The sequence below is a fragment of the Pipistrellus hanaki genome, assembly GCF_964339955.1.
Source record: "Pipistrellus hanaki genome assembly, chromosome: 11".
Classification (NCBI taxonomy): domain Eukaryota; kingdom Metazoa; phylum Chordata; class Mammalia; order Chiroptera; family Vespertilionidae; genus Pipistrellus; species Pipistrellus hanaki.
This window is the reverse complement of record NC_140513.1, coordinates 6,452,238-6,477,597: the sequence shown is the minus strand read 5'-3', so window position 1 is coordinate 6,477,597 and position 25,360 is coordinate 6,452,238. Positions and strand designations below refer to the sequence as shown.

General features: G+C 39.8%; 1 protein-coding gene across 16 annotated transcripts in view; it reads left to right on the top strand.

Annotated features, from left to right (window-relative positions):
- The window catches only part of GAPVD1 (GTPase activating protein and VPS9 domains 1), a 55,652-nt gene that overhangs the window by 18,837 nt on the left and 11,455 nt on the right, over nt 1-25,360 (top strand). For 4 of the 16 annotated variants that reach the window (XR_014796274.1, XM_084898321.1, XM_084898325.1 and 1 more), the window contains 17 exons: nt 1,280-1,503; nt 2,097-2,940; nt 4,392-4,478; nt 5,486-5,620; nt 5,766-5,955; nt 7,653-7,733; nt 8,979-9,139; nt 10,480-10,609; nt 14,156-14,281; nt 15,328-15,501; nt 17,227-17,367; nt 18,446-18,580; nt 19,018-19,137; nt 20,062-20,139; nt 20,371-20,741; nt 22,891-22,978; nt 23,911-23,991. Coding sequence is in view for 12 of the 16 variants with exons in the window: in XM_084898321.1 (XP_084754447.1) it covers nt 1,319-1,503; nt 2,097-2,940; nt 4,392-4,478; nt 5,486-5,620; nt 5,766-5,955; nt 7,653-7,733; nt 8,979-9,139; nt 10,480-10,609; nt 14,156-14,281; nt 15,328-15,501; nt 17,227-17,367; nt 18,446-18,580; nt 19,018-19,137; nt 20,062-20,139; nt 20,371-20,741; nt 22,891-22,978; nt 23,911-23,991 (3,127 nt within the window). In the remaining 4 variants the exon portion in view is untranslated. The remainder of the gene's footprint in view (nt 1-1,279; nt 1,504-2,096; nt 2,941-4,391; nt 4,479-5,485; nt 5,621-5,765; nt 5,956-7,652; nt 7,734-8,978; nt 9,140-10,479; nt 10,610-14,155; nt 14,282-15,327; nt 15,502-17,226; nt 17,368-18,445; nt 18,581-19,017; nt 19,138-20,061; nt 20,140-20,370; nt 20,742-22,890; nt 22,979-23,910; nt 23,992-25,360) is intronic. The other 12 variants (XM_084898322.1, XM_084898332.1, XM_084898329.1 and 9 more) reach the window with 9 other exon arrangements.

Sequence of the window (25,360 nt, the reverse complement as noted above, 5' to 3'; positions counted from 1 at the left end):
TTAATTCTTAATGAGAACAGTTTTTCTAACTTAATGACTGCCTGCTGTCTGGACACGGTGTTGTATTCTGCTCCCTGGGCCACAGGCACTTCTACTGTTGATATAAAGCATTTGTGGTCTGGCAGGCATTCTAGGTTTAAGGGCATAGCTTAAATAATAATGCTTTAAAATATGTGTGCTATTTTAGCTACTAGGTAAACAAGAATTGTGTGATGGCATTCACTCATTTGGCAAATATTTATTCAAATCCTGCTGTGAACCAGCCCTCTCCTCAGCCCTGAAATCACAGCTGAGTGAACAAAACGGACAAGCCTTGGCTCTGGTGGCCCTACCTTCTGGTGGGGAGCCATGCTCTAAGCATGAGGAGCGTGCAAGTGGGTATCTGTGATAGAATCCTGGACAGGGGCCAGTGCTTTAGAGAAAGCCAGGAGAAGGCATAGGAAGTGGTATTTTCCAGTTTAGAAACAGTTCTTTGAGAAGGCCTTCTTAAAGAGACATGTGAGCAGTGAGGCCCACATGAAGTGAAGGCCTGATCAGTAACCTTGCAAAGACAGCGGGAGGAATAGCCTTCCAGACAGAGGATCAGCCAATGCCGAGGCTTCGAGGACTTTCTAGGAGGGGAATAGAGTGATCTCCGCCATGGAGAGAACAGACTCCAGTAAGAAAGGACGCAGGAGATCAGTGAGGAAGTAGTGGTTATGGAGCTTCAGGTGAGCGATGATGATGGAGTGGTGAGAAGTAGTCAAATTTGAGATGTATTTTGAAGAGTCAACAGAATACGATGATTGACTGCAGTGTGAAAGAGCTGTCAAGAAAACTGCGGTGTCAGTAAGTAGACACTGGACTGGAAGGATATACACAAGGTTTTTGCAGTGGCTATTCTGTAATAAAATAAACATAGGGATTACTTTAAAATTAGAGTTAACCATGCTACTAAATATAGCTTAATTCTTTTTAAGATTTTTCATTGATTTTTAGAGTAAGGGTGAGGGAGAGAGAGAAACATTGATGTAAGAGTGGAACTTAGATCAGCTGCCTCCTGCACACACACACACACACACACACACACACACACACACACACTTCCCGGTCATCAAGCCTGAAACCCAGGCAGAGTCCTGATCAGGAATCAAACCAGCAACCTTTCGGTGCACAGGATGACACCCAACCAACTGAGCCACACCAGCCAGGGCTTGTAGCTTAATTCTTAATGTATTCTATCCCTTTTGATTTGGTAAACAATTTTACTAACATGACATTTTAACATTTGTCTTTTTAGTCTCAGTGATCAGCCTTTGTACCTTTTCCACATTTGAAGATGGTGAAGTTAGACATTCATACTCTGGCCCATCATCTCAAGCAGGAACGCTTATATGTGAACTCTGAGAAACAACTCATTCAGAGGCTCAATGCAGATGTGCTTAAGACAGCTGAAAAGCTGTATCGTACAGCATGGATTGCTAAGCAACAGAGGATTAATTTGGATCGACTTATCATAACCAGGTAAATAGAAGATTTTGAGGTCTTTTGTAAACCATTATGGTTCTGTGTTAACTGCTAACTATAAATAAATGAATCTATTTCCAACAAAGTGCTTGCTTTAAGATAGTTTAAGTCAACATTAAGGTGAGTCTGCTTATTTTGTTTATTTTAAATCACTTAACACTGTTATGGAGAATTATAACTTAAGTATTTGTATTTTATACCACACCAATTAATTTTGTATCTTTATACATATACATTTTATCAGTGTAGACAGTAAGTGATCTTTGTTCTACTTTTTCTCTAACATAATTTAATATGTAAATTTCCATGTTTTGCTATTGTATATCTGCTTTTCAGTTTTAGAAACCTTGTTTTTCACTGTGTTAATACCTCATGTTCTGTTGTTCCTTTCTTCCTCCCTCCTTCCTTCCTTCCTTCCTTCCTTCCTTCCTTCCTTCCTTCCTTCCACATTCAGGTGCTGATGGTCTGAAAGATTTTAGCAATGAGTGATTTCGTCAGAACTGTAATCAACTCACATTCCATGTTTCATATAGTACGTGTGTGATATTATTGTTGTTAATTTTTGTTTTGCTTGTCTGCTCATTTTTTAGTGCTGAAGCTTCCCCTGCTGAATGTTGCCAACATGCCAAGATCTTGGAAGATACGCAGTTTGTTGATGGATATAAGCAATTGGGTTTCCAGGAGACTGCTTATGGAGAATTCTTGAGTCGATTAAGGGAAAATCCTCGTCTCATTGCCTCCTCTCTGGTTGCTGGAGAGAAACTCAATCAGGAGAACACACAGAGTGTTATATACACAGTTTTTACCTCCCTCTACGGCAACTGCATTATGCAAGAAGATGAAAGCTACCTCCTTCAGGTTTTGAGATACTTGATTGAATTTGAACTTAAAGAAAGTGACAACCCCAGGCGACTCTTGAGGAGAGGAACTTGTGCCTTCAGCATCTTATTTAAACTTTTTTCTGAAGGACTGTTTTCTGCCAAACTTTTCCTCACGGCTACTTTACATGAGCCAATCATGCAGCTGCTTGTGGAAGACGAAGATCATCTGGAAACAGATCCAAATAAACTCATCGAGAGATTCTCCCCATCTCAACAGGAAAAACTCTTTGGAGAGAAAGGCTCAGATCGATTCAAGCAGAAGGTCCAAGAGATGGTGGATTCCAATGAGGCCAAACTGGTGACTTTGGTGAACAAGTTTATCGGTTATCTCAAACAGAACACGTACTGCTTTCCACACAGTCTGAGGTGGATCGTGTCACAGATGTACAAAACTCTCTCCTGTGTAGACAGACTGGAAGTCGGCGAGGTCAGGGCCATGTGCACTGACCTCCTGTTGGCCTGCTTCATTTGCCCTGCCGTTGTCAATCCGGAACAGTACGGAATCATTTCCGATGCTCCTATTAATGAGGTGGCAAGATTCAATCTGATGCAGGTATGCTTTGTTATTATTTATATGGCATTCAATTTAAGATCAATTGATGAGGCAGTGGGGGTGGGAACAGAAAGTGTGATGACAACTATCATTCATAGGTTCCTACCAGTCTCTTTTCTTTAGACTGTCCTAAATATTTGCTTCTTAAGACATACAAGCAGTCACATTGGGATTTAAAAATATTCTTGTCATAAAACATTTCGTGTTAGATTTTAACTGGAGTCCTCATTCACGTGAATGATTGCATTTTTCTAGAGCAAGCCCTTTGTCCACTTCCCATGATTTCAAAATCCAGAATGTTTGCAAACTGAATCTTTTTACTTCATTTGCTAGCAAAATCCAGCCTGAACTAACAGGCTATTTATAATTGTTTGTTATTCCACTTAGTGCTAATGAATACTCATGTTTTTCTGTTGAAATGTTAACATGTTTGATTATAGGATGCTATCCTAAAAACTGGACATGCTACATATATGTACTAACCAACCTTTCTAAAGTCTCCAAAGTTTGAAATATGAAACTCAGAAAGAGGATTTTTGGATCCGTATTAACACTTTCGCCCCTAATTATCTGCTATTATTTCTTAAGCAAATCTTTTAATCATGTCTTATCACTCAGAAATACTGTGAAGAAAAAAGACTGAGTTTATTTGAAATAGAATCTATCTTTGGATGAGTGGTGTGTGTTTTTAAATGATAAGTTTTTGTGTGTGTTTTTATGATTAGTTTGTCATATCAGGATATTGAGCAATTAACTATATAAAAATCCCTGAAATAAAATTAAAAACTTATTTTCATCTGTGAAATACTAAATTTATTCTTGTGGTAATGTAGTTGTAGTTTTTGTTTTTGACATTCTAACAGAGAGGGAATCAAATATTTTCAAAATGAGTAATAATGGGGAGATTATCCTAGATATTAAGAAGATGATGCTATGTGATGTTAACTTTCAGCCACGTGTCTTTAAAGAGAGTGGGTTAACAGTTCACTTTTGGCAATGCGGAACTTGCTCTGTGAAGTTTACTTTCCAAACAGCCTATGTTTTGTAGAAATTGTTTGCGTTTAAATTTAAAAAACAAAATATCTACCTGGAGTACTTTATGAACTACGTAGAATAAAGTAACTTGAAATAGTTTGAATCAACTCTGACAAATTAATTTCTTAAAGTTTCTGAGCATATGAAAAGTACACCATCGGAAACAAAGATGTTGTGTTTTTATTTCCTAATGTCGATATAATATGTTAACGAAAAATTAAAGCAAGATCTTCTACTTATTCTGAATAACTCTAAATATAGTAAAACCTGGTGCTGACAGGATGCACAGGGGGGACCCTGTTCTGTCTGGTTGGGTGGTATGAGCATCATTCTGCACCAGCATAGAGCGGAAGTGCTTTCACAGAGAGAGGACTTTGCGTTTATAACCTGTCTCCCCTCCGCTGCTTTGGTTGCAGGTCGGCCGCCTGCTGCAGCAGTTAGCAATGACTGGCTCTGAAGAGGGGGATCCCCGGATCAAGGGCAGTCTCGGAAAGTTTGACAAAGTAAGAATGAATACTATGTCACGTGAAATACTGTTTGAAGAAAATTCTGCCAAAGTATTAGCAAGCCTAACTTTTCCCTTTCTTAAATCTCGTCTTTAGGTGTTGTATAAATTAGTCTTTCATTGACTCTCGGTGTGTCATAATGTTGGATCAGCAGCACCTAATGGAAAATATCACTAAAGATGACTAATTCTCTCTCATAGAAGTGTCAAGGAGATGCCATTGTAATGAGAACCAAGGAGTTATTAAGATTATTTTATTTCTTGCCCTAGTCAGTTTGGCTCAGTGGATAGAGCGTAGGCCTGCAGACTGAAACGTCTCAGGTTCGATTCTGGCCAACGGTACATACCTGGATTGTGGGCTTAATTCCCAGTAGGGGGTTTGCAGGAGGCAGCCAATCAGTGATTCTCTCTCATCATTGTTGTTTCTCTCTCCCTCTCTGAAATCAATATAAATAAAAAAAAATAGATTATTTTATTTTAGGAAATTTAATTTTTAAAAATTGTTACTTAATCAATAACTATAATTTTAAGTGTATTTCACAAATTAATATTTATGGTATTGTTCAATTTAAATAAAATTTTAATTAATCATATTTGAGTAGGCTACATTCAGCCTATTATAAAATTCAAAAGTTATACAGTGAAATATCCCTTCTACCTTTGATCACTAGTCTTAATTTCCTCCCCACAAGGAAAGTGACAAGTCTTGTGTATGCTTCAAGAGTTCTATATGTATACCAGCAAATTCCTTCATATATTTTCCCAGTCCCCCATCTTTCCTTTCACAAATGGTAAGATAGTGTGTGATCTTCTGTATCATGTTTGTTTCTTGTATCTTGGAGATTATTCTGTATCAATTCTTAGGGAATTTAATTGTTTAAATGTTAGGTTTGATATCATTTTTAAGAAGAAAAACTTTTTGCACGCTTGTCTACCTTAATCAGAAATCTGTTTCCTTATTTTAAAGGGGAGTTCTTTCACTGTGATCTTCTCCTGTTTTAACAGAGCTGTGTTGCTGCTTTCCTCGATGTTGTGATTGGGGGCCGTGCAGTGGAAACCCCTCCAATGTCCTCTGTGAATCTTCTGGAAGGATTGAGCAGAACTGTGGTTTATATAACCTACAGTCAGCTTATTACTCTGGTAATGGCTTTATTCTTTAATAGGATTTTCTCAGAAGTCATTTATCTAAGCATGGGCAGAGTCATACATGAGTACATTGTGTCAGAAATATATATTGTGTATGAAATATTGATTTCAGTTGCTAATGTCCCTTTATTTTTGCCAGGTGAATTTTATGAAGAGTGTGATGTCTGGAGACCAACTGAGAGAAGATAGAATGGCTCTTGACAATTTATTGGCAAACCTGCCCCAGGCAAAGCCAGGGAAAAGCAGCAGTTTGGAAATGACTCCCTACAATACTCCTCAGTTGTCTCCGGCAACCACTCCAGCAAATAAAAAGAATCGATTGCCTATAGGTAAAGAGACTTTCTCATATTGGGCTTTGCCTTAAATTTAATACTTCTTTGTTAGCCTTCGTTATTGCTCAGTGCTTTGAAATTCAGTTTTAAATAATTTGGAAACATCTTTCTCCATGTTTTCTGATAGTAATTCAGTTTTTTACAGTTACACTAGAATAATTAAGGTTTAGCAGTTGGCTTTTGCTTTATCTAGATGTACTTTTCATAATTAATTGAAATCATGCCACGTATGGTATACTTTGTATTTTAGTATCTTGTCTTGGAAAATTGTGAAAGTGTCAGTTGTTATAACCAGTCATTATTTAAATTATGTAGCCCCATCCTTTCTATAAAGTTCTGAATAATATAATAAAATAATATTAGAAGTTTCTATCAGTAAAGTTGAAACTACATAAGTACTATTTTTTTCATTGTTGTTATTAATAATCAGTATTGCCCTAGCTGGTTTGGCTCAGTGGATAGAGCATTGGCCTGAGGATTAAAGGGTCCTGGCTTCAATTCTGGTCAAGGGCACATGTAGGGCGCATGTAGGAGCCAGCCGATTAATGATTCTCTCTCTCTCTCCCTCTCCCTTCCTCTCTGAAATCAATAAAAATATATTTAAAAAGTAATAATAAGTTTTTTTATCAGTTGAGCAATCTTTTATTTTTTAATAAAATAAAGCAAAAATCCCATTTTATTTAGTTGTTTATTCCTTTATTTAAAAATTAGGCTTACATTTTATTCACTTAGTAAACATCTATTATCTAGCTATGCACCAGAAATTTAATTGAGCATATGTTGGGTACCAGACACTGGGTAAGCACTTTATAAATGTGTTTCGTTTAATCTCCATGCAAAAGTGCACACTAAAAGAGTAGGTATTACAATCACTGTCCTGCAGGTAGGGCACTGTGTCAGACACTGGGGATATAAAGGCCTCAGGACCTGTCCGTACTCTAACTTAGCCGCCCTAGTCTAGTTGGGGAAAAGAGAAAGAGACATTGCCCTTCCGTGTGCTGTGTCTGATGGAGATGAGCACAGAGGACTCCCAGACGCCTAGAGAAGGTGACCCTGGAGCGGGTGAAGCCTGCACTTTCTCTTGAAGGACCAAAGGGAGTTCCACAGAGTAGACAAGACTGGGACAGAGTGTTTAGGCCGAGGGCATGCAGTAGTTCACCACCATTTTTTTTTTCATGATAATGAGGAGCTCGGCTATAGTTACTAAAGTTTACACATTTGGAAGAATGAGCTGATATGTTAAGAACTATCAGTTCCTTAAAATTAATCTACCTTACATTTAATATAATATGGAATAATATCATCCACAGGAATGTGACATCATATTTCTTCAGTGTTTGGCTTTCATCGTTCCAAAATGTAAATTTTCAGAATTAAAAATAGAAAAAAAAAGTTTGACATTCAATGATTTTTAACGTTGTAGGCTATTTTTACTCTTTTAGCATGAAGAAATGAGTGATTTTTGGTATATTAGATATTTTCTCTCCATATTCACTGCCATACATTAGTTCTTCCACTTCAAAACTTCCAGAAGTATTATTAAATATGGGTAGGATGGAAAGTAAATCTCAGTTTTTCCAGTCGTATTTTGTATAGTCATGTGACTTGGTCATTGAATTTTTTTCCTATTTTAAAAAATGTGTCCATTATTCAGAGGGTTGATTTTCTTTCTGTTTAACGCTTTCGCAACCCAGGACAACAGTTAGCAGCCATCACTGCCTGGGATTCCTCAGCCACCAACCTTACAGCTCATATTACTCTAGTAACCCCGTTTGGTGGGTAATAGGCTGTTCTTACTCTTCTCGTGTAACTTTTATTTAAGAAAAAAGTTATAAAAGTGTGCTCCATGTGCATGTTGCTTTTGCTTTGTGTTCCATGAATTTTGGTCACTTGCGTTTTTATAAATTGGGAGATTTGTTACTTAAAATTCATGAAGTTCATGAAGCTGAATTTAAGTTCACAATTAGGTAGAAGATAGTGAGGTGAACCTGACTTTTGAAAGTTGACGTGTGCCCTAAAGTTTTGAAAGTAAGAGTAATTAATCAATACAGCTACAGCATTGTGGAGAGAAGACGATTGTCTGTATTTCTGTCTTTAAGGAGGTCAGCTTTCACTCAAAGTGAAGTTGAAAGACTTGTTACTAAAAAGTGCTTTGCTTTATGTCTCCACTTTTTATTATTTTGCACTGAAGTAGACTTTCTAGTTAGTATTCTGGTTGCATTGAACTTTGTTGACCTCTGAAAGAAAATAGAAACCACAGAAGACTACAGTTCACAGAGAGATTATTATCAACTACCCAAATCTTTCTGAAGATCTTGTAAGATCTATAGGATGGCTTATTTTAGGAAAAAGTGTCAGGTAGGGGAAAACACCCCCAAATACTAGATTCTGTATTTATTTAGAATGTTTCCAGGAAGCAGAAAGGAAACTTGTTTTCAAACATAGAGGAATTGCTCGTCTGTCTTTAGAAAGAGGATAATATATTTCAGGAAAACACTCTTTTCAAAAACGGATTCTGGTTTTTCAATAGTTACCTAATTAATTGTTATTGTACATTACTTTATATAGCTACCAGATTTCTATTTGAAATTTTCTAATGCTTTTGAGTTATTAGTATGGGAGACCTGTGGCAGTTAAATCATTTTATAGGTGAAATAACTGAAAGTGTCTTGAACAGATAAGAAATAAGGTAGGTAATGCTTTTCTTGTCATCCCAAGTCTTCAATTGATGGGGACATGTTTGCTGTTCCGCAGGTGTGGTCATCTGTATGTCACCCCCTGTCAGGTGAACATGGGTCATTGCTTCTGATGATCAGTTTTCAAGGAGAATATGTATTAGTCATCAATAGAGTAACTGGGAAGATACAGGGTTTTTTTTTCTTACACATATCTTCACCATTCCTTTTCTGTGTGTGCATGTGCAAATGTTCTACATTCATAAAAATATTTTTGTATTTAGTGTGCCATTTTCTTCATTTTATCTTTTCCTCTAAATTGGCAAATTTAACTTTCTTTATTAGCAACCCGGAGCAGAAGCCGCACCAATGTGCTAATGGACTTGCATATGGACCACGAAGGGTCATCTCAAGAAACCATCCAGGAGGTGCAGCCGGAGGAAGTGCTGGTCATTTCCTTAGGGACCGGTTCCCAGCTTACTCCAGGAATGATGTCAGAAAATGAGGTATGCATGTATTGTTCCGTTTCACTGACAGCCACCTGTGTTTACAAACGTGGATTCTGTTCTTCTCATCCACGGCCCCTTGCTTCCATCAGTCAGCCTGCGTTAAATGGGTATTTTTCATTATCGTCAGTGGGCGTACCCATGACGCACCATCTAGTGCTAAACTTCCTGTGCGAAGTGACGGAGGCCCTGCACGTGGGTACATTTATGTCACTGTAGTCGGTGACCAGGCCACATCTAAGGGGCTTTCCTAATAGTAGGAGAGCCAGGGAGCCAGGAAACTGTGGTATGGAAATCGAAGAGACTTTCCCAGTGACTTGTAGGAAGTGATTTATAATTATTTTTTATCTAATGACATTCCAGTGGTATTTCTGCTTTAAAGAGCCAAACATTCTTTGGCTAGTTAGGAAGACATGGAAGAGATAACTGTGGAAGTAAAACAAAAACGGAAAGTGTAAAATATTTTGAAGAAATGGGATTGAGGGTATGGAAATAAGTTTTGAGATGTTTGAAAAAGAGAACTTGGGGCGGGGCAAAGGGGAAGAAGAAATCTTGCCACTCTAAAGATGGAAGCCCCTCCTCCTCTATTGCAATGTATTCTCCAAAAGTGAGTGTTTCCAAGGCAAGAAAACTAGTCCTGGCCTGGAATAAGGAACCAGTTACAGGGTTGTTAAAGTGATGGTGGTCGTTGGCTATGTTTGGAATTGTGACATCACTCATAGGAAAGAGAACTATCAAAGTCCCAAACTCTGTCCCTACACATACACAAGCACACGTACACACACAAAGAATGAGCTACAAAAACTGTCAGGATCAACGTTTTAGGAAGCCTGGAATGTAATAAAAAACATAACAACCACGGAATGCTTAATAAGGAAGAAAAAAAAAACAGCTGAATGTCACTCAGCGTGTTCTGTGCATTTACCTTCCCATGTTACTTGTCCCAACCCTCAGTTTAGTGGCAGCTTTGAAGACTGCAGTTCGTATTCCTCCGCAGGGAAATGGTCCCTTCTTTTAGTTACACTGTCTTTGGAAAGAGGTTAATATATTTCAGGAAAACACTAGTTCTCTTTCCATTTTTGAAAACAGTGTTTTCCTACGCAGGGAAGTGGCCCCTCTCTCGGCCTGTTCACACTCGGGCACCGTAGAGTGATGGAAGGGCACAGGTTCAGTTCTTCTCACTGATACACTGTTCTTCTAGCGGTTCTTCAAGCTTGATCAGAACCTTGTAGATTGGTTTTAAATAAAAATAATTTAAGGTTAAAAATAACTTAAATATGCATGTGCTGTAGTTTGTTTTCTCTCAGTTGTGGCAAACCCATGGCATTTTATCTTTCCAGGTCCTAAACATGCAACTTTCGGATGGAGGACAAGGAGATGTCCCTGTCGATGAAAACAAACTCCACGGTAAACCTGATAAAACCTTGCGCTTTTCCCTCTGCAGTGATAATCTGGAAGGCATATCTGAAGGTGAAGGGTTACTTCATTCAAGGAGTTGTGTGATTCAAGTAATGTCTTGTTTTGTGTTCTTTAAAGGAGCCTTATCAATTATAATTAAACCATCTGTGCCCCTGACGGAGGAGGCTAATGAAGTTTTCCTCTAATGGTCTTGAACAGTTGGCTATAAGATTCTTTCTGGAATAAAATTAAGATCGCAAGAAAAAAATTGTTTAAAAAGATTGCTAGAGATCTGTGGTCATAAAAAATGGAGAAGGGCTGAGCCTTCACTGAGACTTGAATGATGCCAAGTTTTGTTTTTCTGACGCTGATACATTCCAAAGCGAGTAGAGCTCCTTTAGAGGGATGCGATGCATGTCTGATCGGGAAGGAATGGACTCACTGGTGTTCCAGGATGCTGTGTGCACTTCTAACATTCTGCATATTCACACACACACGGCTTATGAAGCAGTAAGATAAAATGAAAACAGGAATGAAAAAGAAATTTAAAGGCAAGATTAGGAAGTAAGACTATGTCATTCCATATGCTAGGATCAACTTTTTGTTTTTTTGTTAATCCTCACCTGAGGACATTTTTCCACCCATTGATTTTTAGAGAGAGTGGAAGGGAGAGGGAGAGGAGACAGAGAGAAGCATCCATTGGTTGCCTCCTGCATGCACCTCACCTGGGGCCCAGGGATTGAGCCTGGACCAAGCTTGCAACCAGGGTGGTGTCCCTGACTGGAATCAAATCTGAGATCCTTCAGTCTGGGGCCAACACTCTAACCACTGAGAAAACCGGCCAGGGCAAGAGCACATTTTTTTTTTTTTTTTTTATAATATATTTTATTGATTTTTTACAGAGAGGAAGGGAGAGAGATAGAGAGCTAGAAACGTCGATGAGAGAGAAACATCGACCAGCTGCCTCTTGCACACCCCCTACCGGGGATGTGCCCGCAACCAAGGTACATGCCCTTGACCGGAATCGAACCCGGGACCTTTCAGTCCGCAGACCGACGCTCTACCACTGAGCCAAACCGGTTTTGGCAAGAGCACATTTTTTAATGAATAAGTTCAACTTGACTAACATTTTGAAATAAGCATAAAATATAGTAACTTTTTCTTTCTAATTTTTCAAAGCATAAGTAACAGTTTCATTCTAGAAAATGCTGAAAAGAAATGGAATCATTGTAATCTCATCATTCTGTTAACAGTTAACATTTTAATTCACTTGTAGCAAGATTAAGGTTGTGCTTTTTGTAACCTTTTTTTTTGTTGTTTTTTTGTTTAACAATATAACAGTAACATTTCCCTTGATGATTAACATTCTTAAATAACATGGTGTTTAATGGCTGTTTTCTTTCATGGTTTATTTAAACATTATTCTATGATTAAAGATGTAGTTTGCTTCTGCTTTCCACTTATAAGAAGCCCTGAAATAAGCAACCTTAGATGAGTTTTTGAACACTTCCTTAGGATAATTCTCTAGAGGCTGAATTACTGGCCTAAAGGGCATATTTATATATATATTTTAAGGTATAACTGCACTACTAAAGCACTGTAGTCTTTATTTTTTTTTTTTTTTTTTTTTTTTTTTTTTTTAAATAAGTTTTTATTTTTCATATTATTACAAATGTTCCTTCCCCCCCCCCCCCACCATTGCTCTCCTCCACCAGGTTCCCACCCCACCCTCTGCCCTTTCCCCTCTCCCCATTGTCCTCATCCATAGGTGCACAGTTTATGTTCAGTCTCTTCCCACGCACCCCTCTCCCCTTTTCCCCAAGAATCGTCAGTTCACTCCCCTTCCATATCTCTGATTCTATTATATTCAACAGTTAATATTGTTCATCAGATTTTTTTAATTTCCTTGGTTTTTAGATTCACTTGTTGATAATTACGTATTTGTTGTTCATAATTTTTATCTTTGTTTACTTTCTCTTCTGAAAGAACCCCCTTCAGCAATTCATATAATTCTGGTTTGGTGGTGATGAACTCCTTTAGCTTTTTTTTATTAGTGAAGCTCTTTATCTGGCCTTCGATTCTGAGTGATAGCTTCGCTGGGTAGCTTATTTTTGGCTGTAGGTTCTTGCTATTCATCACCTTGTATATTTCTTGCCATTCCCTTCTGGCCTGCATGGTTTCTGTTGAGAAGTCAGCTGACAATCGTATAGGTGCTCCTTTATAAGTTACTACCTTCTTTGCTCTTGCTTCTTTTAATATTCTCTCTTTATCTTTTGCTCTTGGAATTTTAATAATGATGTGTCTCGGTGTGGTCCTCTTTGGATTCCTTTTGTTTGGAGTTCTGTGCACTTCCTGGACTTGTAAGTCAAATTCTTTCACCAGGTGGGGGAAGTTTTCTGTCACTATTTCTTTCAGTATGTTTTCGATATCTTGCTCTCTCTCATCTTCTGGAACCCCCATAATTCTGATGTTGGTTCGCTTGAAGTTGTCCCAGAGGTTTCTTACATTATCTTCAATTTTCTGGATTCTCTTGCCTTCTAGCTTCTGTGGAGGAGTGTCTTCTGGCTCTTTTTGTTCCAAATCTTTGACTTGATTCTTGCGATCTTCCCTTCTGTTTTTAGGACTCTGTAGAATATTTTTTATTTCAGACAATGTATTCTTTATTTCTTGTTGTTCCCTTATCATTTCTTGATGGTCTCTTTTCATATCCTCATAGGCCTTATCCATCTTTTCTAGGAAATTCTTGAAAAACCTTATAAGCGTAGATTTGAACTCTATATCCAGACGCTTTTTGTCCTCCATTTCTTTCGTTTGTGATCTATTTTGTTGTCGCATGTCGCAGTTACAGATGGGACGGGATTTCAGGGTGGAGCCTGCAGCTTTGGCTTCCGTCAGCCCCGCCCTATGCGGGTCCTTCAGTGCTCGCTGCCGGCGCCTCTGAGAGAAAGGTGCCCTCGATTTTCGCCTGCTGCCAAACAGTCTATGCTCTCCCACAATGAGCCCGGTACTGGGGTTCAGTTCAGTTGGAAGTGGAGTTGGAGGTGGCGTTCACAGCAGTCTGGAGCCCCAGTCTCCTTCCCGTCAGGGCAATCCCGCGGCACAGCCGACCGTCCCTTCTCTGGGGGCAGTGTGCGCGCCTCCGGGACCTCCTTTCTCCGCTACCCCGGGGTTCCGACTTACAGCCCAGCTCCCTATGGCTGAGCCCAAGTCCCCGGGGTCTGGCCCAGAACGGGGGTTCAGAGCAGTGAGGGGCCCAGCACAGTCGGAGTTTTATCTCCTTTCCGCTAGGGAACGCCCGCCAGGCACTCGGCCTCCCTCCTCTCCGGCTCCGTCCTCTTCTCGCGCGCCGCGTGTCTCCGTACCTTGGCTTTTACAGCTCCTCCGTGCTTCCTTCTGGTTTTCTCCTTGCTTCTTGTTGTAGGATTTCCAGTCAGTCGACTTTCCTGTAGTTCTGGGTAATGTCCATTTTATATTTTAGTTGTATTTTATTAAAATTGTTGTGTGCGGCTGCGGCTAGTTGCCTACCCGAGCAGCCATCTTGGATTCTCCGCACTGTAGTCTTTAATGTGGTGCCTTTTCAAGGCATGAAAAATTGCATTTCCACTCACATTTCTCTAGGTCCTTCCAATCGCTCCAATTCAGTGTCCTCTCTTGACCTGGAAGGAGAGTCTGTGTCGGAACTGGGAGCAGGACCTTCGGGGAGTAACGGGGCTGACGCTCTGCAGCTGCTGGAGCATGAGCAAGGTAAGCTGGAGGGGACAGCTGCTCACGTGGCAAGAACTCCCCTGGTTCCAAGGTGAATGATGTGCCGCCATGTAAGTTGGCTGTTGCAATAAGAATACTTTTTTTTTTTAATTGTTTGAAGTATTACAAATAGTAGTACATATGTCTCCTTTTCCCCCATTGACCTCCCACCAGCCTCCCCTACCCCCCAGTACATGCCCTCACCCGCCACCCCAGTATCTTGTATCCATTGGTTATACTTATATGCATGCGTACAAGTCCTTCGGTTGATCTTTTACAGCTTCCCCACCCCCCCAACCTCTCCTGCCTTCCTGCTGTAGTTTGACAGTCTGTTCAATGCTGCTTTGCCCTGTATCTATTTTGTAAGAATACATTTGATTATATAATGAGCATTAAACTTGCACTGACTCATGGTCCCTTCAGTTCTTAAAGATGTGGTTAGTTGGTAAGTGAATTCTTTAGACTTAAATTACATAGAGTTTGTGCCTGTGGTTCTGCTTTGGACTGAGCTTACTCATGCATCTGCAGTCACCAGTGACGATTAGGGAGCTCTGCCAATCTGCGTTGGGCGTCAGGGGAGCTGTGGCCTCATCCTCCAACTGGTAGCTTAAGTGTGTTCTCACGAGAGAAGCAGGGTGAGAGAGCAGAAGCTTATAATGGTGATTGAGGCCTAGCCTCACAGCTGATGACACATTTCCTCCGTACCCTTTGACCAATGCAAGTAGCAAGGCCTCTGCAAATCCAGAGAGAGGGAATATATCCTGATTCTTGATGGAAGTCACACCACAAAGGCTGCGGATACAGGGAGACCATTGTATCTATGGCCCCAGCTAATCTACCAGAGGGGGAATACATGTACTGGGCTCAGTTCACCCAGGGAAAGCCTACATCCAGGGGGGAATAATCCAGTGTTTTTTGGTACTATGTACCCTGTGTTAATTATAAAATACGTAAAATGAAGTTCAAAGGCGTAAAGTTCTTCAAATTTGATTAAGAAATAATAGCTGTGCTACCACTTTTTAAGTGCTTAATTTTGTTTCCGATAGCCACCACACAGGATAATCTTGATGACAAGCTGAGGAAGTTCGAAATCCGGGACATGATGGGACTGACGGATGACAGGGACATATCGGAAACCGTGAGTGAGACCTGGAGCACAGATGTCTTGGGAAGTGATTTTGACCCTAACATTGACGAAGATCGTTTGCAAGAAATTGCAGGTAATTGTTATTGAATGTCTCTGGAATATTGCTGTTTAGTTATCACGGCCGCCACCCTTCGTGGGAGGGAGCTTCAGTGCTCTGACAAACGTGGTGTGTGGGTTAGCCCTAACTGGGAAACCGAGACAGCTGCCTATAGCCAGGCATTCGTGTATTTTTTTCTTTACTTAAATATAGGTATGTTTTTTTCTGTCTACATTTAACTTCACCCCCAAGACCCAAAAGAGAAAAACCAGTCTCTTGAATTACAATAGCTTCTCGTCTAGTCTTGTTCGTAGACTCGAGCATAATATATATTCTTAGTCTATAATTAGGACGTTCTTTAGAGACTAAACACCTACCTTAAAATGAAAATTCTGACAGACTATAGCCATAAAATCTTTCGGAATAATACGATACTGAGAGTCTGAAAGTTGAGTTTACTTTTGGAAGGATTAATACAGTTCCAAAAAGTAACTAGTTTTTTTTAAAGTATATTTTTATTGATTTCAGAGAAGAAGAAGAGAGAAAGAGAGATACAGAAACATCAATGATGAGAATCATTGATTGGCTGCCTCCTGCATGCCCCTTGCTGGGGATTGAGTCCACAACCTGGGCATGTGCCCTTGATTGGAATTGAATCTGGGACCCTTTAGTCCGCAGGCCAACGCTCTATCAACTGAGCCAAACCGGTGAGGGCGGAAAAGTAACTAGTTTTGTCTTTTTCTTTTTTTCATCAAGTTTATTGATGCACAGTTTACAAACATTAAAATTCACCCTTCTGTGATTTCTGAAAGATTCATGCGGTCTTGTAACCATCTTCTTCATTTGTTTAAAAATCATCTCAAACAAGTACAAGAGAGAATAGTGTTAAAACTTTGTGTACCCATCACTCAGCTCTGACAGTTACTCATACACATGGCTAGTTTCTTTCATCTCTTCTCCCACCCACTGCCCTTTATGCCCTCCCCCATTATGTTCAGACATTATATTTATAATTATAATTATGTCGTGGGGGTAGGGGCAGGCGGAGGGAGTTAACGGGGGGAAAGGGGACATTTATAATACTTTCAACAATAAAGATAAATTTAAAAAAAATATCTGCCAGCCAGGGCAGAACTTTAGTATTCTTAACACAGGTGTACAGTAATGTTTAATCCTGTATGTATTTTTAAGTAGTGTAAATAGATTTCTTAATTGGTTTCTATATTAGTTTGTTCCAGATGCTAAGTATTTAGTATTTTTTCCTGTCAGTAAGCTGTATTTCAGCAATAAGCTGTATTTGCAGTTAAACAAGCACTATGGAGGTGTAGTGTGTTTTCCTGCAGATACATTGTATTGCTCTGAATATGTGGCTAATGTGCCAGAAGAGAACATACTTTGGCCAGTGTAACTTGATGCGGTTAAATGTCTCTGAGTGGTTTTAATCCTTGTAGGACTATAAATTTGAGAGAGTTATTAGGAACACACATAAAATCTGCTGAAAAACCAAGGTGAAAGCTAGTTGAAATGACTTGATCCAACAAGGTGCATAGGAGGCAGAGGATGACAAAGAGCTGGTGTCACTGTGCCCGCAGTGGGAAATGTGTGTTTTAGTGGTGTTATCGATTGAAACGGCTCTCCCTTGGCTCCTTTCTGTGGCTGGAGTAGAGAGGTTTGGTGAGGGTTAGTGTTTGGCTTTTCTCCGTTGTCACCGCGCTCTCCATCAGGACCTTTGTTAACCCTTTGCTCCCCACTGGTTAACAGGTGCAGCAGCAGAGAACATGTTAGGCAGTTTACTGTGCCTGCCAGGGTCAGGGTCAGTGCTTCTTGACCCCTGCACTGGTTCTACCATATCAGAGACAACAAGCGAAGCTTGGAGTGTAGAGGTTTTGCCAAGTGACTCAGGTTAGTATGCTGTCATTTGCATTTTGATTTGCACAGACGTTTTAAATGTAAGGTATTCTAATTTCTGTATATGGACATTTTGTCAGATATACATTTGACAAGTATGAGGCAATGCAATTGCTAAGAGTTTCACATGGAAAATTAGTATAAGGCATTTTCTTTCATCAAGAGAAAATGCAGTTTTGAATGGCCTGGGCCAAGATGGCAGGTGCTTTCTGACTGTTCAGTTCTTCTGGAAGCAACTGTTAGTAACTCGTCAGGGTTCTGTGTGGATTGAGTCCAGCCTCGCCTATGAACTCATCACAAAATAGGAATCCTGAGTGGTTGGATACCTGGTAAGCATGTTTAGATTTACATGGGGAGAACTTGACCCTTTTAAAAAGGTCAAGTTCTCCCCATGTAATATATTTTTTAAATGTGCTGAAATTCAGACTCTGGAGTACTGCAAATTTATTTTGTGCAGAATTATTATAAATGTATATGAAGTGTTTTGTACTTTGTTTTTTCTTATGTATTGCATTTCTACTCCCCCCCCCCCCCCGATTATGAAGATAAATCTTTGCCTTCAACTAAATGTCAACTATGATAATGCAAATATAAATAACTATGTCTGAATTACATTCTGTCTGATCTGCTTGGCTCAGGAATGATAAGGTGACCCTCTATGTGTAGAATAGCATTAACATACTCAGACATGCTAATCTTACATAAGGAGCCAGTAGGATTGGCTCACTACCTGTTGAGCATCCATAGGAGTTGTTTTTTAGAAAGCGGTTGATTTAATGCTAGGTTATTTCATATTCTCTTGTTCAGTTGACTTGCTAACCAAAAACACATACTATGAGATTAGTGACTTGGGAGAAGTTTTCATTTTTGCACAACTAACTGGCCTAGATTAGGGATGAAAATAACAACCTTGACTTTCTTAACACTTGATCTAACTAACTTTGCTAACTAGCCCAGACTTAGAAATCTATTTACACTGGTTTCATACATGCCCTGGTAGCTTTCATCATCTGGGTCACCAGCTAAAACATACTAACGATCACTAATGTGACACCTCACGTCTTCTGTTTAGAGGCCCCAGATCTAAAGCAGGAGGAGCGCCTGCAGGAATTGGAGAGCTGTTCGGGACTGGGTAGCACATCTGATGATACGGATGTCAGGGAGGTCAGTTCCCGCCCCAGCACACCAGGCCTCAGTGTTGTGTCGGGTATGTCTGTCTTGTTTTAAGGACTAAGGATCTCAAGGTGTGTTCCCACATCTCCACTTATAAAGTTGATAGCAAAGAGATAGGTTTTATTTAAGAACTGAGTAATTTTCAGGAAACAAAATTATTCCTATGGGCCCTTAAATCTGAGAATGTAATGTGTAGCTTTATAGAGCCTGTTGAAGTAACTGGCAAACAGTCTGGATGTGTTCCTTCTACTACTCTGTCTGTTCTTGCTAGCTCCGTTACTGTGTTTAGATAGCACATGGTAATTCTGGTTATGTCGCACAAGTCCAGGCCAATGTATTTAAGCAATAACTCACATGGTTAGAACTAGGGCACAAAAATTTGAGAATATTTATATTTCTCCAAATCTCATGTACTTTTTGTGTGGTTGTTTTATTCTTCTTGCTGTTTATATTTTGCTTTCTTTTTTAAAGGCATAAGTGCCACCTCTGAGGATATTCCCAATAAGATTGAAGACCTGAGATCTGAGTGCAGCTCTGACTTTGGGGGTAAAGACTCTGTCACTAGTCCAGACATGGATGAAGTAACTCATGGTAAGGAGGGAAAATTAGATGACTTTTTAAACAGTCACATTAATGGGGAAACTGGCAATCTTACACATTGCTGGCGATGATATCAACTGTTATAACACTTTGGGGCATAATTTGGCAATACGAATGTAAGGCCTTACAAGTTCACATACCAGCTTTGGTCCACTTTAGGAATCAGTCATAAGGAAATAGTTCCATGTATGGAGAATGTCTTATGCACAGACATGTTCTTCATAACATTAATATTTGCAAAGAATTTAGAAATAACCTAATCATTAAAAACCAGAATGGCTAAATGAATTTTGATATAACTACTTATTAGAATTTATGTAGTTATTTTTACATTGGGGATTGAGCCCGAAACCCAGGCTTGTACCATGACTGGGAATCGAATCGTGACCTCCTGGTTTATAAATCAATGCTCAACCACTGACCCATCAAGCCAGGCAGTAGTATTCATATTAATATGAGTTATTTAATAAATTGTCACTTGCTGAGAGCAGTATTAGAATTTCAAATTTTCCAGCTTTTTATTTATACTCCTTCTGTAGGTAGTGTTGCCCCTCTTTGTATAGGCAGAAGCTGAGGCTCAGGGAAGTTGTGACATTCTGAAAATTTTGAAGATTTACATCTGCCTCTGTGATCTTTGCATTAACTATGATATAATTTGGCCATCAAAAGTAGCAGGCAGATAGATGATAGACCACTTAAATGTAATTAAAATCCATATATGTAGAAAAAACATAAAATGAATTTGGAGTAATCAGAATTTGATCTTATTAGATTCTTCTTTTTTCCTTATATGCTACTCAAGCTCTAATTGATGAAAAAAGTTTGAAAAGTGTGGAAAATGTCAAAACCACTTTCACTGTTGAGACTCTCACTGAGTGCTGGTCTGACTTGGTCTCACTGTTTTGTCTGTTTTAGGCGCCCACCACATGACCTCTCCCCCTTCTCAATCAGAGTCTCTGCTCGCCATGTTTGACCCACTGTCTTCACATGAAGGTAAACCAGTCAAGTGAACTTTTTAAAAATTGAGATGTAATTGACATAGCATTATATTCGTTTCAAGGGTACAACATAATGATTCAGTATTTGTATATATTGTGAAATGATCATCAAGTGAGCTTTTTGACTCTCATCAGAGTCAGAAGTAGGCAACCGAAGCCCATTGTTAATAATGCCGTGGTCAGATCAGTTGTGTTTCAGTTGCAAACTTTCCCCCCTGTGTTCCAGGGGCTTCTGCTGTGGTAAGGCCAAAAGTCCACTATGCCAGGCCTTCGCATCCACCACCAGATCCTCCGATCCTGGAAGGAGCTGTGGGAGGAAATGAGGCCAGGCCGCCAAATTTTGGTTCCCATGGTTTAACTCCCGCCGAAATGGAGGCATTCAAGCAGCGGCATTCTTACCCCGAGAGATTAGTTCGCAGCAGGAGCTCGGACATAGTATCTTCCGCCCGGAGGCCCATGAGTGACCCCAGCTGGAACCGCCGCCCAGGGAATGAAGAGCGAGAGCTCCCTGCAGCTGCAGCCATTGGTGCTACCTCTTTGGTGGCTGCACCTCATTCGTCATCTTCATCCCCGAGTAAGGACTCCTCCAGAGGAGAGGTATGGGACACAGGCCACGGAGAATTTGCTGACGTGGTCAGCTTCAATGTCTGTCTGCCTAATTCTCTTAGTATCTGAAATGTACATGGGTTGTATACATCTAGGGTTAAGAATGGACAGTAGTCATCATTAACATGTTAAGCGCCCAGTCTTCCGTGGAAAGTATAGTGTCAGTCACCGGTAACTGGGTGCTTAACGTGTTAAAGATGATTTGTCAAGTATATCCACAACCTAATCTGTAGGAAACCTCTAGTACTTTGTTTTTGTAGTGTTGTATCTTGCATTTTTATGATACTTTTAATTTTTTCCAAATCATTTTATATCAAATTTAATTTAAACCTCTAATTTTCTTCTGAGATGGTTAGCTATTATTTTTTTTCAATGAGGCATTATTTTTCATCAAAGTTTTAATTTACTCATTAATTATATTGATGGTCTCATGTTTTCTGTTTTAGTCAATGGCTTTGTTACTATCATTATTTTTGTCCTTGAATTGTTCGGGTGGAAGCCCTTCAAGCTGTCAGAGGTTCTTTTGATATGCTGCCATCATTCTTTGAGTATTTCTTTCCTTTTGGCACAAAATGTTATAAACTTATATTGTACTGTGTCCTAAACCTGATCAGCCGTTTCTCCAAGGAACCCTTGTTCCTTTTAGTAGAAAATGGTTTTTAGAAAAGAAGATCTGGATACTAGGTGTGCTCTTTGCTGTAGGAGTGCTGCTACTCCCAGGACCTCACAGTAGACAAAGCCATGGGGAGAGAGTGTGTGTGAATATTCATGTACATACACACATTTACATGTGTGTTTATTTTTATGTGTATCTTTCTCTTTATATCTAGAGAACTATGAACGTACACCTATATATTTCATTCTATTCTAAAAACAACATTTTATTTCATCTTTCTCCCTTCCCATATTTGTAACTCCCTTCTGCAATAGAAACCTGTTTTCATTATTCTTCACGCATATACTTACTTGGTCAGTCCTCATGTATGTAATCAATGTCCCATCCCCACTGCTAAACTGTCCCCCACAGATGCCCTCATCTGTCTCCTTGGGTTCTGACACCTCATCTACAAGATGCCCTTAGAGAAAATATTTTTAGTTCCAGTTTTGTAGGTGAAATAACAGATATTAAATGATTTGTGTAAGGTCTACTGATATGTGGTCTTTTTTTTTTTTTTTAATTCTTTTTAAAAATATATATTTTATTGATTTTTTACAGAGAGGAAGGGAGAGGGATAGAGAGCCAGAAACATCGATGAGAGAAAAACATCAACCAGCTGCCTCCTGCACACCCCCTTACCGGGGATGTGCCCGCAATCAATGTACATGCCCTTGACTGGAATCGAACTCTGGGACCTTTCAGCCACAGATCTATGCTCTATCCACTGAGCCAAACCAGTCTCAGCTGATACGTGGTCTTAATGATAACTGAATATAACTGATGATCAAAACATGAACTTTGAAGTTGGTCGGAATCTAGGCTTGAGTCCCAGCTCTGCCACAACAGGCTGTATAACTTTGGGGAAGATGAGTAATAATCTTTTTTAGCCTCATATTTCTCATCAACAGGAAGGGCTTGATAATAGTATTTGTATCCTAAGGCTACTGTGGGGTTTCAACGAGATAACATATATCCTTACTCTCAGTTTTTGGCACACAGTACAGACTGGGTTTTATTACTTAACTAGAGGCCTGGTGCACGAAATTCATGCATTTGCAGGGGACCCTCAGCCTGGCCTGTGCTCTCTCACAGACCGGGAGCCCTAGGGGATGTCCAACTGCTGGCTTAGGCCCGCTCCCCATAAAATTATTGCGACCCACAGGTTGAGAACCACTAGCAGGGTCGCCTTAGACCATCGGAAAACACAGATATTTACATTGCGATTCATAACAGTAGCAAAGTTACAGTTATAAAGTAGCAACAAAAATAATTTTATGGTTGGGGATCACCACAACATGAGGAACTGTATTAAAGGGTCACGGCATTAGAAAGGTTGAGAACCACTGCTCTACAGCAATAAGAACAGTTTTGCTTTTAAGACAGACCTCAGGGGTATTTGTATTTCACAGACTAACTGAAATCCTTTTCCTAGTAATTTGCCTGCTCCCCAACTCCAAATAAATCATCAAACTTTTCCTACAGACTGAAGAACGCAAAGATAGCGATGATGAGAAATCAGACAGGAACAGACCTTGGTGGAGAAAGCGTTTTGTTTCTGCCATGCCTAAAGGTAATTTTATAAAATATTAGAACGCCATATGAGCAACCAGAAGCAAAGCCCCGAAATCTCTCTCCGAGCCCGCATCTCGGCTCCTCTCCCTGACGTTTGCTGGGCTTGTTTCCAGCTGTTTCGGCGAAGGTGGATGCTAAGGCGGAGCTTTAGCTTATTCTTGGCAGGAAGTTGTAGTGGTTTCATAAATGGAAGTCATGCAAGAGGTTGTTTAAATATCATGTACCCTGATGTTAGACATGTAGGATTTTTGACATATGCATTGCCAGTAATTATTGCAGGAAAAGAGGGATGCTATCAGTCATTAAACTGAAAATTTGAAATTCATCCTTTGCATTCCTGGAATAAACTTAAGTTTTTAATGTTTATGTGCTTTGAGATTGCTTATACCCTGAACATTAGCGAGTGTTTATTTTGGAAGGCAGTTGTATAAAATTGTTCGCTTCTTTTGTGAATAGCCTGGCATCATGCTAGTAGACATTGAGACTTGAGTTTGCAAAAGCATCTCTTCCTGAAAGGAGAGATCATCCAGGATGGGAGTTAGGGACTTCTTCCGAGGGCCTCTTCTCAGCCCCGTGGCGCTCACCGCCTTCGCCAGACTCCGGCCACTTGAGGATGAGGAGAGCGTGGCTCAGAGCTTTGGATGTGTTGTTTCTGAGCGGATGTTAAGAGGCAATGGTTTTGATTTAGTCCCAATAGATTCCCGCTAAATCATTCTTCCTGTGGCCAACGACTCTGAACGCTTCTCTAAGAATCTTCAATGCTATTTTAAGAACCATTATCAATTGACACTTGGGATTTCTTAGCTTTTAAACTTCTCACCTTCCTTTCACTTAGAAATGTTGGCACACCAGTTAACTCCAGAATGACTGCTGTCTGCCGAGTAGTGCAGTATGTTGTATGTCACACTACTGACTTTATTTAATTTCCAGCTCCCATACCATTTAGAAAGAAAGAAAAACAAGAAAAAGACAAAGATGATCTGGGGCCTGACAGATTCTCAACACTCACAGGTTTGTAGACCCATGGACTTCCTGGCTCCTTCATTCCCAGAGCACATATTTCATAACACTTTTTCTTGGGTGCCATAAGCGTTGCCTTCTTAGATGAGTGTGTCTGTGTGTGTACAGTGGGGAGTATGTTCTTCATAGCTCTGTGGTTCCCAGTTGGTGGCCACAGTGAATCTGTGTGCTCTTCCTGTAGCCCTGCCACCACCATCATCATCCTCATCATCATAACTTCCATTTATGATAAGGCCTCTAGACACACCCTACAATTCCACAACTTAGTGGGATGCCACATAGTGCCTTTTAGGAAAGTGTGGTGATGATTTTAGCTCTGTGCATGCCATATCTTTGGATCATTGATTGAATAATTTTCGCTAACGTTGATCGTGGAACTCTAAATTTATTTTTATCTGTAGCTCTTGATTATTCAGGATCATAGTGAAATTCTGTTTTACCTAATCATTTCCTTTTTTCATGATAAGGCGTTTGTTCAAACAATATAATAAATTTATAAACTTTACCAATGTTTACAGCTTGAATCAGTTTACCATTGCTCTCTAACCCAAGGAAAATACTACTAGGGGTTGGGTTCTTACCTTATTCAGCATTTATATTTTTACAGCTTGTTCTTGGCACATTATGATTGAGCACCATGGAAGGAAAGAGTGTGAAAAGTAGCGTTAAGGACTCAGCCATGAATTTGATAGCTGTGTACTGTAAATTATCTACAGGGAAATTCATTTCTCACCTCTTTTTTTCTTATCTTGACTTGAAATTGCATTCTAAGTTAAAATGAAGAGTTTTATTTAGAAATGGGACAGGTTTCAAAAGAACATCCTCCTCAAAGCTCAGCATAGTTCAGGTAGAATCCCACTGTAATGCATGGCATTCTAATGTCTAGTTCTGTTGAGTTTAGATGTCATTCCTTGGCCTGGCACACATCCCTGCTTGGATGCATGACTTTCCTGGATAAAGGGTTTTGAACAGCAGGCGCTGTGCTTCCAGGCCACCGTCCCTGCCGAGAGCAGTCAAGCCCCTCTTATTCAGTCAGTGAATCCCTGTTGAACACCTGACTCATGCCGGGACTGTGCTAAGTGGTGTGGGGAGGAAGTCAATTCACACATGACCCCTGTTCTTCAGGAACCCACTGTCTGACTGAGACACGTCGGAAAGGCTTCTTTTGGGCAAGATGTGTTTCTTGACCATTTTCCTAGTGTTGGGAGACCATGAGATTGCTCATGTTTGCAGAGTGAAATCTCTTCATGAAATCTCGTGTTTTTACAATGTTGAATTGATAATTTTGGAGAAGTTATAAATTATTTTTTACTTGACTTTGGGCAATATATTTTTCTTGGTTCTTGGTTCTTAAACTGGA